At 36.7% G+C, this 14,367-nt stretch overlaps 2 protein-coding genes and 1 long non-coding RNA gene across 3 annotated transcripts; 2 read left to right on the plus strand and 1 right to left on the minus strand.

The window, feature by feature from the left end:
- The first annotated feature begins 1,452 nt into the window (after window positions 1–1,452).
- cldn10e (claudin 10e) lies at window positions 1,453–5,468 on the plus strand. Its single transcript, XM_041979095.1, has 5 exons — window positions 1,453–1,869; window positions 1,951–2,112; window positions 2,505–2,586; window positions 2,664–2,777; window positions 4,946–5,468. Exons 1-5 carry the CDS (start codon window positions 1,638–1,640, stop codon window positions 5,349–5,351), a joined length of 996 nt encoding a protein of 331 aa, XP_041835029.1. The 5' UTR covers window positions 1,453–1,637; the 3' UTR covers window positions 5,352–5,468.
- On the minus strand, window positions 5,162–13,667 carry LOC121635771. The gene is made up of 3 exons (XR_006009529.1): window positions 13,564–13,667; window positions 13,346–13,477; window positions 5,162–5,253 (listed from the first exon to the last, which is right to left on the minus strand). It is a non-coding gene; the product is annotated as an uncharacterized LOC121635771 (long non-coding RNA).
- On the plus strand, window positions 10,220–14,190 carry LOC121635770 (claudin-10-like). The gene is made up of 5 exons (XM_041979096.1): window positions 10,220–10,563; window positions 12,926–13,087; window positions 13,189–13,270; window positions 13,365–13,472; window positions 13,569–14,190. Exons 1-5 carry the CDS (start codon window positions 10,332–10,334, stop codon window positions 13,723–13,725), a joined length of 741 nt encoding a protein of 246 aa, XP_041835030.1. The 5' UTR covers window positions 10,220–10,331; the 3' UTR covers window positions 13,726–14,190.
- Window positions 14,191–14,367: the final 177 nt, after the last annotated feature.

Here is a 14,367-nt window from a genome sequence, read left to right on the forward strand (position 1 = left end):
TGAATCTCTTTTCAGGGTAATGTTGAAGTCCGAGAGAATAAACCCTGATTGAGTTATTTCTCTTCTAACAAATCCTGTATTTGGATAGATTTGGACACTCATAAAGCTGATGAATGATTTTTCAGTTTCAGAAAAAAATCCTGCGTTTACTGTTTTGTGTTTTTTTTATATTGTTTTTAATGTGTTTGTACTGATCCCACAGTTTTATAGATGGAATAAAAACATAATAATCTGTCTATATCCTTAGCTAACCATTTCAAAGTGTCTAAAACAATTATAACAATTTCATTACATTAATGATAAAAAGGCATTTTATTATCAGCGTTCTACATGTATTGTATGGAAGCTGACGACGGCCAAACTTAGACAAAAATGTATAAAAAGAGAACTAAAAAAATAAGTAGAAAAAGTTTCTTACCGTGTTATGTCAGGAGAAAAATTGTTTGTTACAGAATAATTCGCGTGTAAGTTACTGGGCATCTGTAACTAGAAACCTAGTCATAATCCTAACTCTCCTACTCAGAAAAAAAGTAGGAAAGTAAACATTTTTCGATTAAATTTAGCTGTTAGCTACAGGCTTCCTGAGTGCAATACAACAGAATTACAAAATTATTGCTCCAAACAAGTAAAATACATTAAATGAAGTCCTTAATGCCGTATGGATCATACCTCATTCATACAGTTTTATACAGAGAACTTTTGCATCACTTTACGTAAAAACTTTACTTAAAGGCTAAATAATTAGGATTTTTTCTGTAAAAATATTTTAAAATGTTCTCATTTGTTGAGAGGGATAAAACAATATTTCTATCTACATCAACAAGGTTTTTGTCAAGTTTTTCTCCTTTCAAAGTAAGAGTTATGTGACGGAAGAGCCGTCCTCTCACAAACCGGCAACCTGTGCTAAACTTTCCGGGGCGAGGGAGGGAGGAAGAACGTTCTCCCTGTTTTTCTTTTTTACTGCAGTTCTGATTTGAAACACTAGGTGTCAGTGCTACTTATTTAGCCTTTTAAACCATGTTGAACACAATCTGATACTTATCTTCTGCCCCCTGGTGGACACATTTTGAACTACTATAATTTTGACATATCACATGGTAATAAACAATAAATATACAAAAATTATTCTTGTTAATTATTTTGTTTTACATTTTGTTAAAGGGCCAAATAAAAACTTCAGAATAAAAAACACTAAATTTTTCTCCCCATTTTCTCTTAGGTTGGGCTTTAATGGGTTGAATTACTAATTGATATATAAAAAGACGTTCCTCTTTATAAACTATAACTGTATATGAGGGTAAGTCCAGTAATTTGAGATGCACGTCTGGATGTGCACTTTCAGTCTAGATTCAGATCTAATAACACTGAGCTGTGACCCATGGGAACAAGATTGTTGTCTCTCACCCACATATACAGAAATACTTGCATAACAACCGTCCTCCACATCTTTGTACCAGTCCATATGTCCTTCCAGCTGTCTGCAGAGGGCTTCTGAGGAGAAGGACACATCTGTAGGACTCGGGATCAACTCTATTTCTTCACAACTGAGGGAGTAGATACTGAAGACAAATCAAAAAATAAATCAGTTGCTTCAGTGTCTGAAATCTACAAGAGCCCAGCCAGAGAGAGGTCCAGAGATGAAGATCAGAGTGGTCCAGATTTGGGGATTCTTGATGACGGTGCTGGGCTGGATCTTTGTGGCCTGTACTATGGCCATGGAGAGATGGAAAATCTCTGCTGTCAGCGGCCAAGGGGGCCGGTCCGTCATGACTGTGGCCTGGTACTGGTCCAGCTTGTGGAAATCCTGTTTTACAGACTCAACCGCCGTCACCAATTGTTACGACTTTCCCATGCTCTGGTCTGTGGAGGGTACGCGAACATATATTAATGCATCGATTCTTTGTCTTGCAGATTTTATAAGTATCTTTCTGTCCTTCTGTGTGACTCCAGGCCACATCCAGATAGTGCGAGGTCTGCTGATGGCAGCGCTTTCCCTCGGCATGCTGGGGTTTATCCTCAGTCTGCTCGGTATGGAGTGCACCTACATTGGTGGTAAAGACCGGTCAAAGCACAAGAAGATCTACTCTGGTGGACTGTGCCACATCATCAGTGGTAAATGTCTCGATTTCACGATAGATAAATAATTCAATTTATAATCTTTATCTTATTTCTTATGGTGTGAATAAAGCTGAACAAGTGTTTTTAATTAACTCTTCAGTTACCTGTGTGGGTTGCCCTCTTATATAATGAAAATTCAGCCGTTTGAGGAATTCAATTTTATTTGCTGGTGAACTTACAGAAACAAACTGAATCCAGCAATTTTTCTTACAAATATATATATTTTATATCCAATTTGTATGAATTTATGAAATCAATAAAAAAAAACATTTTTAGAAATTTATTAGATGATTTTTAAAAATTGTTGTTTTTTTTTAATTTATTAGATTTTTTAAAAATATATTTTTAAAAATCTAAGTCTAAGCTTCTTTTTGGATTTTCTTCAGGTGTGTTGTCCTCATGTGGTTATGCTGTGTATGCCCAGTACGTGTCAATAGAGTTCTTCACACCTGATTTTACAGGTCTCAGGTAAGTTAACAGGCCGAGGTATCACAGCTGAAATCTTTCTATAGTAATCTAAGAGTATTTCTGTTTAATATTAACAGGTTTAACCTCGGCACCCCGGTGTTCCTCGGCTGGGTGGGCTCGGTCTTTCACGTGGCCGGTGGTTTCTTCCATCTGTGGTCGGTGTGTAAACCGCTGTGTGGAGAGGAAGCCACGTGAGTGCAGACAGATATCTGTAGTAACATGTCCGTGGACGTGAATAAACTATGACCACGGTGTGTTTAAGCAGTGACTCATTATTGGCAATGGACAAGCTCCGTCAGTGCTTAGACGTCTGGAAACGGTGGGTGTGTGCAGAGGGTGAAGCAGAAGTTAACAATCAGGCTTTCAGTACAAACAATGATTAAGTTATTTTTTTGTTAGATTAACAAGAGAACAAAGTCATGATGAAATAGCCTCAATGCTGAAATGGAAGCAAAGTTGACTAACTCATGACTCATCTTTATCCTCAAGATACTTTCACTTTTCTACCTTTTGCTCCTGTGTCCAGACTTGAGATATTTCCTGGGACTTATGTTATATATTTGGAAGCCGAGGACAGACAGGACTGATCTTCTTAACTTTATTATCTTGAGATCAAAATAACATATCATTATTTTAAACTAACAAATGTATATTGTCTAAAATACTTATAACTGACTTTTGTTTTACTTTATTAATAATAGGAATGCATTGTATTTTCGGCATGTCATCTATATTGTATGGAAGCTGAGGGCAGCCAAGATTGAAAAATTGAAAACATTATTTTCTGTAAATTTTGAGTTAATTATCTTGTTCTATCAGGAGAAAGGTCTCCTCAAAATGATGGAATAATTCATGTTGTTTTCTTGAAATGACAGTGATTATTTTCCATATAATATGGAATAATTAATGTTATCTTCTAACAATTTTGAAGTGTCTAAAATAGTTATAATTTATATTTGTATCCTAATGATAGAAATACATGATTACAGCCATGTTATAAGCTGAGGACAGCCCAGGATTGACTTTAACCTTGAAATTATCTCAAGGTTAAAAACAGTCTTGGCCGTCTCTACTTCTACTTATGTCAAAGTTACAAGAATTGTTTAATCAAGATCACAGAATAATCCATGTTTTTAAAAATGACAAGGATTATTTTCTAGAGAAAATGGGGTATTTTATCTTGTTATTCAAAGCTAACAATTTTAAAGTGTCTAAAATATTCACAATTGATATTCTTATCTTACTTATAGTAAGAATGTAAAATATTACCCACACTATCTGTATTGAACAGAGGCAGAGGGCGGTCAAATGTAATTTTTTTTAAAAACAATATTAAACGATCTCGTTATCTTGAGACAAAAAGGACTTTTCTAGAGATAACAGAATAACATTCGTCTTTATCTTAAACTCACTGTTTTTAAGTGTCTAAAAATAGTTTTTATTGACAATATTTATAGGAATGCATGATATCAGCATTGTATGGAAGCTGAGGGTGGCCAAATTTGGGAAAACAAAAGGCTAATGTAATTTCTAGAAATAATGAGTAAACTGTCATGTTATCGCAAAAGAAAAATTGTTTTCTTGAGATAACAAAATAATTCATGTTTTTTTTTTTTAATGACTGATTATTTTCTAGAGATAATAGAATAATTTATGTCATTATCTTGAAGTAAAAATTCTAAAATGTTTATATCTAATTTATATACATACATACATATATATATATATATAAAAATTAAGGAATGTGCAATATTATTGGCATTTTATCTATTTTATCTGTAATGTACAGAATATGGAGGCAGCCAAGAATTTTAAAAAAAAATTTTTTTAACCTCATTATAAGTTAACTACCCCAAGATAATAAGAACTGTTTTCTCTGGATGACGGAATAATTATCCTCTTAAAAATATAACAGATTTTTCTCAAGAGACACTTGAATAATTTATGCCATTACCTTAAGCTAATAAATTTGAAGTGTTTAAACTGGTGTTGTCTTATTAACAGTGGAAATGTACAATATTATCGGTATGTTATCCGTATTGTACAAAAGCCGATGGTGACATACTTGAATTTTTTTTCTTAAAAACATCAGTATCTTAAAATAAATTGGCCAACAGTGTCATTATCTTGACATAAACATAACTGTTTTCTATAACTGAGATAACTAATTTGTTGTTTTCTTCATTGATAATTTTATGTTCTCTATATAACGGATATATTAGCTCATTTTTAATCTTGATGGCACCAACACATGGCAACACCAGATTACTTATCAATCAAAATATTGTTGGGAAGAAATTGGATATTGGCAAAAATGCACATTGTACATGGTTAATTATCACAATCTGTCTCTCATTAGGGTGATCACCATGGAGGCACAGCCAGACCCAGAACAAAACAAATCCACCATGGCCCTCTCCACAGTATTAGGGGTCACCTCCAAAACCAAACTGTCCTCCAGCACTGAGCGGTCCTTCAGATCTGGCAGCTCAGACGTCTCTTCCATCTCCACCAAATCAGAGTCCACGTCCAGTTCAGGGAGGTCGTCATCGACAGGCCGGACTGTTCAGTCTATCGGGTCTGCAGGATCATCCAGATCATCAAGATCATCAAGATCTGGAACAGGATCTGAGCTGCAGTTCAGCATATCTTCAAAGACCAGCCAGTCTGTTTTGTCAGAGTCAAGCAGAAGTCAAACTGTGTCCTTGATGTCGCAACGTTTAAGGAATAAAACTCAATCGTTCAGCAAAAATTCCTACATTTGAGTCAGTTTGGTAAAAAAGGGAAAGACAAACTAATACATGGGATCAGCAGCATTTTAATACATGTATGAACAAATGAATATTACCGGATTGTTTTATGTTAATAAAAAAAGTTGTTTAAAAACATCTTTTACTCGTTGTTGTTTATTGCTTATATTCTATTAAAACTTGCATTAAGACGCGCATTTTGTATTTTTAATACCTTTACATTACAGTAAACAGTAAAAAAGTAAAAACTTATTTAAACCTTCATTCAACCACTGAAGCAGCGACAGGAGAATTTATTTACTGGACAAGATATGAAGGTAAAATAAAATCTTTGTGTTTTCACTTAATTCAGCTAGAAACCTTTTTCTATTGAAGTTTTAGACGCAATGCTCCAAGAAGCTGTTAGTAGACTAAAAGAATGTGGAGGAGGCCGACTCAAATCCTGGACCTGCTCGTGGACTGCACACACACACACACACACACATATATATATATATATATATAGATAGATATTAGGCCTCTCATGCATTAACAGCAAGAATTAATTTATGTAATTAATTGTAATATTTTTAACGTAATTAGCACATGTGCTGCATGACAAGCCCCAGACATCCGTCATTTCTCCGTGATGACAGCGGGACGTGGAGCAGCATGATGGAAAAGATCAGCTGGCTGGTTCTATGGGTGGATTTGACAATAACCAGTATTAATGGAGCAACCATGGCTGTCACCTCCGTGGAGAATGTGGGTGTATTAACACAAACTCTTCCAGGGTCCCACACCCGCACAGATGGCACAAATTAGACCTTCTGTAGGTTTAGAATTGATAAATATTGAACTGATTATTACAGCTAAAGTGATCATCTAATGTAAAAAAGTGAAGAAAAACTTCTCAATGATATAATTTATCAGCAGGTGTTTACTTTGGGTGAAGCTGCTGTAGGACGTTTATCACAAACACCCTTCAATGATAAAAAGAAAAAGCTGTTTTTATCCTGATTTTATCAGTTTCTTCATCTATGTCGGCTGTTTAACTTCAGTCAACAGATCTGCTGGTTTTTGATTTTTATAATTAGTAAAAAAAAGTTTTATTAATTCTGAATTATGATCTAGAACATGGTGGAGATGACTTAGAACAGCATGTAGAAGTACATTACATGCTGCATTTACTGACCGTTGGACATCTGCAGTTCACCCAAGCGAATGTCAGTTAACAGTAAATATTTGTAGCATCGGCTCGTTCTGTTGATAAAATACATTAAAAACTGAGAAATTTCAGGCATATAAAACGAGTTGTGATTAATCATGATTGATTTGGAAGCTGTGATTAATCATGAGGAATTTGAAAGGTGTGATAAATCATGATTAATTAATTGGAAAGCTGTAAATTAATCCATTATTTGACAGTCCCAATATACAGAATATATTTCTGCTTTTCTTTTAATAAATCAAAGACTCAACATAAAAGCGAAAAAAAACTGAAGTTAATCCTGAACCAAGATAAGTTGCATTATTTTAGTTTGGGGAAAGTAGTGGTACTTTTATTATATTTTCCATGAAGTAGCAAAGATGGCAGTATTTGACCTGCAACTCTCTGAATCACTTGAGGACACACTGGAGATTGTGGGATGTTCAACATTTTTCTGAAATTGTTCCACAACTTTTAGAGCCAGTTTGTCTCAGATTGGTGAACCTCTGTCCATCTTTCCATCTGAGAGACTCTGAAATGCTCCTTTTATACCCAGTCCTGTTACCAACCTGCTGCCAATCTAAATGTGTTTTAGACTTTTACTGATGTGTTTCTGCCATCACATTAAAAATTAGCTCATATTTTCCAAGAAATTGTAAAACGGCTCAGTTTCAGCATCTGATATGTTGTTTATGCTTTTTTGGGTTGGGATTCTGTTTATATTTACATTTTAGTACATTTGGTTGTAATATGCTGCATTTCTCTATTTAAGGGTGGCCCAGTGATGGGGTCCAGGGGCTCCTCTGTGGTAGTGACGGCCTGGTATTAGTCAGGCCTGTGGAAGGACTGCTATGAAGACTCCTCAGCTGTGGGTAAATAAATGTGGGTAAAAGATGCTGAGCCATATCAGTGATACAAAGAGGAAGCTACAGGAGTTTTAAGCCTGGGGTGTGTGTTTGTGTGTCGTCAGCATCCATCCTCCTGAAAAACCTCTGCCAGAAACCACACGAAATTATTTAATGTAAATCAGAAGACAGCGTCTTTTCTCCGACTACTCGGCTGTGAGGACAGTAGTTTGTTTGCATCTATAAAGTTTAAGCTGCTTTGAGAGCAACATCAACTCACTGGTTTGTCTTTTATTTTCCTTTTGTGTGTCATCAGCTTCTCATGCGGGCGTATCAGATGTGGCTGCATATTGTTTATATAGAAACAAGCTGACTTCAGCTTTTTTACACAGGATCAAACCTTGTACAAGATGGCCTTTGTTGTGATTATTTAACAGCTGAAAGTTGTTTACAGTAAACATGATAAAAGGGCACTTTTACATGAACATAAAGAGCATCAGCTTCAGTTTCCAGAATCATTCTGTTTATGGTAAAAAAAAACTGGGTCATTCTCAGGTTTTATGCTCCAAATGTAAACCTTTTGGTGATTTAATCTGGTGCCCAAAATGAACATGAAAATAAACAATGTAAAAAAAAAAACTGCACTTTTTGTTAATTTTTTGTTGTTCTTTAAATATTCAAACATCGTATTTTTGGATCATGGAAAAAAAAAATCCCTGTTGTAGCTATAGATGAAGGCATCTCTGTAAAAGAATAAAGAATATAATTGTTTAAGTGGATAAATTCGTATTTATTTAACGTCATCAAAATAATCACTGGCATTTTGTCACCTAATACATACTGGATCAAAGTCAGGGACATACGTTTTACGACTTCTATCTCCATATTTGTGAAACAAATACTGTACAGCTCCAAACTAAATCTAAAAGTCTGGATTAAAACAAGAATGAAAGAGCTTCCCTGGTAAGGTTAAGTCGGGGGTCCTGGAGAAGAGGGTACGCTGGAAAGCTTGGTTGTGGAGGGAGAATTGTAGCCCTTCTCTCTGTGATGAATTAGGACTTAGAAGAATCAGACTGGTTCTTTAGTAGGCTTTTAAAATGTACCACAATCTTTTTGTAGTTGTAAAACTTACATGTATTTTCAGACTTGAATATTCCAGCTTGTTAAAGAGGCATTGTGTAAGAATTACTTCCATGTAACGTTGGAATCGTGGAATTGTGTGTCACATTCTAACGTATAGCGTCTCACAACAACAACAGTAGCCACCGTGTGTCAAAAAGCCTCGACAACACCGATAAAAGCACGTCACCCGATAGTTCATAGAGAGTTCACTCAAAGGAGGTTTGTGATTTCATAAATATTGCAAACTGCTTCCCATCAAACGGTCAGATATGGTTCCTCTGTGTTTAGAAGGAAGAACGGTTCTCACAGGGGGGACGGATCTTGAAGGGGAAACTGGCATTGACACAACACTGGTTTTATGTCCCAGTAAAACCAGCTTATAAAGCCTTTCCCACCAGCTGTTAGTCCGGCTTTACCGCGACCGAAAGCCGGCGTTTACCGTGACAATGACAGCGACTGAGACCATGTAAACGTGCACTTCTGTACCAATGAGGATGGTGTGTTTTAGAAGAAACTACTGTTATGCTGCCCATGGTAACCATGGTAACGAACAAAACCAAATAAAAAAAGTTAGCATTAGGCTCATTTTGGCAGAACCATTGACTTAATTGTCGATGAGAACGCTGCAACTTAAACATCCCTTTTAAAATCTTTCTTCTTCTTGAGCTCCTTCCAGGGAAGGCTAACCTAATGTTGATCCTCCTTTTTGTTTGGTTTGGTCACGCTGCCGTTTAAGTCCTCTTTTTCGCTTTCTTGACGATGGTGAAAACCATGCTGCTGCTGCATATGCGTGGTCCTGCATGTTTGTGAATAATTTAACTGATTTTCCAACTTGCAGGGGTAGTAAGCCTCTCATTTATCTTCTCCTCTCAATCACTGTGCGCTGGCTCGCAGGGATTCTGCGTTGGTGCTGTTTGTCCTCTGCTGGCCGCTGTAGTTTTAAGATGGCAGACCGTCATGATGCTGCTCTACCGGCTTACCTGTCATATCTATAAACAAATCTAAAAACTTCACTCATGAGAACGTGTCAGATTATTAGCGGAGGTCATAATGCACCAATGATAACACATATACACATGCAGACATCGATTTTAGCCAGTAGACGATAGAAAATGTTACACAATGTCCCTTTAATTTTTACTTGTTTGCAGATTTGTAAAACTTACATTTACCAACTTCAGGGAAATAATTTTCAAATGATTAAAACTTATTGGGATTTTCAGATTGTAAAATTGACTTGTGTTTTTAGACTTATACAATTTACTTTCTCTCTCCAGCTTTAAAAAATAACTTGTTTTCAGATTTAAAAAATTTACTTGTTTCCAGACTTTTAAATTTTCTAACTTAAAAAATGTCATTTAAAAGCTGTTAAAATAGCCTCTTTTTTTTTTTAACTTGAAATTTACTTTTAGTTTCTGACTTCTAGAATTAATATGTACTCGTGTATTTGTTGTCGTAGTTAAATATGGAGATACGAGTTAGAAAACTTATGTCCCTATCCTAGTTCCGTAATAAATGTGTAAACATGGTTTGTAGATAACATTTCATTATTTATCTACATAATGGATTTAAAACAGTTGTGTTTACTATTATTTTGACATTTTAGTCAAGGTCATGTAAAACTAAGTGTAACTGTTAGGATATGGTGGTGTAATGTTATCTTTCCCCCTCCCTGCTGGGAACATAAGGGATGCTTACTGGACAAAATTATCTAAAAGATAAGATGCGAAGAACACCAAACATCCACACTGCTGGTCTTTCACCACAACATCAGTTCCATTTCCAGCAGCGAGACGTTCTCAGTTTAATTCACCTCTAGGTGGAGGACCAGAATCCATCATGAGGTACCGAACGGTGGTGATGTATGTGGAGATCGGCTGCTTTGTGTCCTGCCTGTGTGGCTGGATCCTGGTATGTTCAACTCTTCCCACAGAGTACTGGAGGTTCTCACAGGTGGGCAGCACGGTGCTGACGACCTTCCATCACTACTCCAATCTGTGGAGGGACTGCATTACGGACAGCACAGGGGTGTCCGACTGTAAGGACTTCCCATCCATGCTTGCTCTGCCAGGTAAGGAACCCCGAACGATTTAAATTACCAACAATCCTTTAAGTAAATAAATGCTGAACAGAGTTAGGGACCGTGTGAAAATGATTTTTGAAAGGTGGGACACTTACAAGTTTAATTTAATAAAAAAAGCATCCTATTTTACCCCACTCATTTCCCATCAGTCTCTGATTAAACTTAGCTCTTGCAACAAGTTTTGTTGTGACAAATAATGTCCATTTAAATAAACTACATAATTTGAACCATTTAATAATGGAAATAAATAATTTGGACATTTAAAAAGAGGTGGGAAGATAATTGGTAAGCCATCATCGTATTAGACTGCTAGACTTGAAGCTAATTTAATAAAAGCACCTGTCTGGTGGTTGATTTTTGTTGTTTTCATAAAATGTAGAGATAGAGATCAAGGAAAAGTGAACTGAATTCAGAAGCTTTTTGAACAGGAATCTATTAAAGCTTTTGTTCTGGTCATCATTGGTACTTTTTAAAATTTAAATATGTAAAATACACCCCCCCTCAGAAAAAAATATGTTTTTCTGAACGACAAATATATAAAATATAAATATGTATAAATATATTGTTTTAATGCTGACCTCGACTCGGGACATTGTGAGGCGGTGGAATACTTCGAAGACCTCCTCAATCCCACCAACACGTCTTCCGATGAGGAAGCAGAGTCTGGGGTAGCTGGTGCTGGCTCTTCCATCGCTGGGGCTGAGGCCGCTGAGGTGGTTAAAAGGCTCCTCGGTGGCAAGGCCCCGGGGGTGGATGAGGTCCACCCAGAGTTCCTTAAGGCTCTGGATGCTGTAGGGCTGTCTTGGCTGACACGCCTCTGCAGCATCGCGTGGACATCGGGAACAGTTCCCCTGGACTGGCAGACTGGGGTGGTGGTCCCCCTCTTCAAAAGGGGGGACCGGAGGGTGTGCTCCAACTACAGGGTGATGTCACGCAGGCTCCGTCCATATTTTAAATACAGTCTAGGGCTGTGTCCGACTGTCCACCCTACTCCCTAACCGCTCGCTCACTACATAGGGCTGCACTACATAGTGACTCGTTCTTTTGGCGATTTAGACACGAAGCTGCCTATTTTTTCCTCGCCGCAAACAATGTGACCACCGTCGTCACCACGGCAACCACAACCCGCGTGGTTGTGGACGTCATTACAAATCCAATCCAAAGTTGTGTGTAAATATTTTTATATATATGTTATATTTTATTCTTTGTTTGCTTATAGGTAATTTCTCGCAGCTAAATTTTTTCTCCTCCTTGCGCCATGTTGAGCTTCTGCCCGCAATGCATTGTGGTCTATATTGACCCATCTAGTGACCATCAATGCTCACTACTTTTCAAGATGCATTGTGGGTAATTTTGAGTGCCCTACTTTTTCTGTCTGGATATTGGGACACTCAAAATGGCGTGACCCATATATAGGGCCCTATGCAGGGCGTAGGGTGCACATTTGGACACAGCCTATACCTGTCTGACCCAAGAAAAAAATGGGTAGACATTTTTAAAAAAAAAAAATCTTAAGTTTTTATTTAGCCCTTTGCATATGTATCATAAATGATACATATAATTTCTAAGACCTTTTGCATCACTTTGTGGTAAAATACTCATACTTACCTTCTGCCTCCTGATGAAGACCAGGAGCTAGAAGACTACACTACAATAATTTTGACATATTACACGGTGATATTTAAAAAATATACCAAAAATAATTTTGTTAACTATTTTTTGACTTTTTTTTTAAACGTCAAATGAAAGACTTCAAGTTAAAGAAAATTGACTTTCCTCCCCACTTTTTAAAATCTGGCTTTAAAGGGTTAAGTAAATGCACAAATAAATAAATAAATAAATATTTGCATTTATGTACTGTTCATTACTGTCATATCAAATGGTGTCCACCAGGGGACAGAAGACAAGCATCAGATTAAATACATAGTTTCATATATTACCAAATATCATGATATCATTTTCACCTTTATATTAGCTGTAAAGAGTTAAATTATAATGTGAATAAACATACAAACCAGGCATTTTCTCACAGTACACAGCATGAACTTTATCACTTTCACACTGTAAAGCAGTTGTTGGTTAAAATGAGGTTTCCTGCAGATTCCCCCGACTCATCATGGTGGACATCATTTCTCATAATCGTAGAAGTAGGAAATAGTTTGTAAATTTCATAAACCAAAGATTTTTTTTAAAATATCTCATATATTTTTTTCTGCAAAATTATCTTGTTAATTCAGAAAAACAGCTTCCCTTTAAAAAAAAGAAAAAAGTGAATGTAATACGCACATGTGCACAAAAGCAAAGTAAAGTAAGATAATGAATTTATTCTGTAGCTTTTCTGTTTTTCCAGCGTTCCTTCATGCCTGCAGGGCGCTTGCGATCTGTGCCATCATCAGCGGCTTCTTTGGCGGCGTCCTCACCCTCATCGGGATGAAATGCACTAAAATTGGCGGAACAGAGATTATCAATGCAAGGGTGACATTCGCTGGTGGTGTAACTTACCTGGCTTCAGGTAAGTATTATTATTATTATTAGTGTCTTAGTATTATTTAAGACTATTCAAACTTTAAATAAATATGTAAACAATATTTATAAATCAATATTTTCCGGTAGGATTTTGTGGTATGATCACTTACTCTTGGTGGGCCAACAAACTCGTGTCAGAATTTGTGGATCCAAACTTCAAGGAGCAGAAGTGAGTTCTTATTGTCACTTTATGAATATTTAAACATAGAAATGAATAAGAGTGCATGAGAAACTGTTTATATACCTTGATGTTTCCTGTTTAGATTTGAACTTGGAGCTGCGGTTTTCATTGGTTGGGGAGGCGCCATCCTTCTCATCTCTGGAGGGGCGGTGCTCATGTACTTCTCTGGAAAAGAAGGTCTACAATCTGGGTAAACTAAAAAAAAAAAAAAATCCTCCTTAAATTATAATCCATTTATTAAATATATTTCAGACCATGACAGGTGTATTGTTTATACCTACATCAGCCCAGCAAGAAGACCTGGGAGACGGGTTTCTTACGTCACGGCCCGTACCAGACGGACATACACGCAGCCGCCGTTGTATTACTCAGGCAGGAAGAGCCGAACACCCGGAGCAACGGGGCAGCTCAGTCGAAGCTTCAGCCGGGACACGTTCGTCTGAGCCGGACACGATCAAGCTGAGAGAGAAGCATAGAGTGGTTTTAGAAAATGTTTCCCCCCAGATCAAGACATTTAGTATGAAACTGAAGCTAGCTGTGGCTAGCTTAGCATAAACTCAAGAAACAATCAAACAGCTAATCTGGTTTTATATTATTACCTTGCAAAGTAGCTGGGTCCACATGAGGTTTATGAGATCACAATGATGGGAAAACACATCTTTCCAAGCTCCAAGCTGAGAGCATATGGTAGAGATCCAAAAGTAGAAGAGTCAAAGGCCCACACTGCTAGCTACAGGTTGCAGGGATTTTTACTCTAAACTACATAAATATCAAGTGCCCCAATTCCAATACATAAATATATGGTTATTAATAAAAATACATTATTAATTAAAAATAAATATTAAAATAACTGAATATATTTATAAAAGATTACTTCAATGTTAATAAAATTGTTAATACAGACCTGTTTCCACTGATCTTTAGTCCAGTTCTTGTGTCATGTGACCTACCTCATGCTTTTCTCCGTTTCCGTCCTTAAGAGCCACGTTTCCATGGAGACCATTTCTGATGAGGAAACAGTAGATGGATCAGCTGAAGTTCCTGGTTCAGGTCTTTGCTGGATTTCAGATCCTGTTCATCTGCTG

Source organism: Melanotaenia boesemani, chromosome 24 (assembly GCF_017639745.1).
Source record: "Melanotaenia boesemani isolate fMelBoe1 chromosome 24, fMelBoe1.pri, whole genome shotgun sequence".
NCBI classification, from domain to species: Eukaryota; Metazoa; Chordata; class Actinopteri; order Atheriniformes; family Melanotaeniidae; genus Melanotaenia; species Melanotaenia boesemani.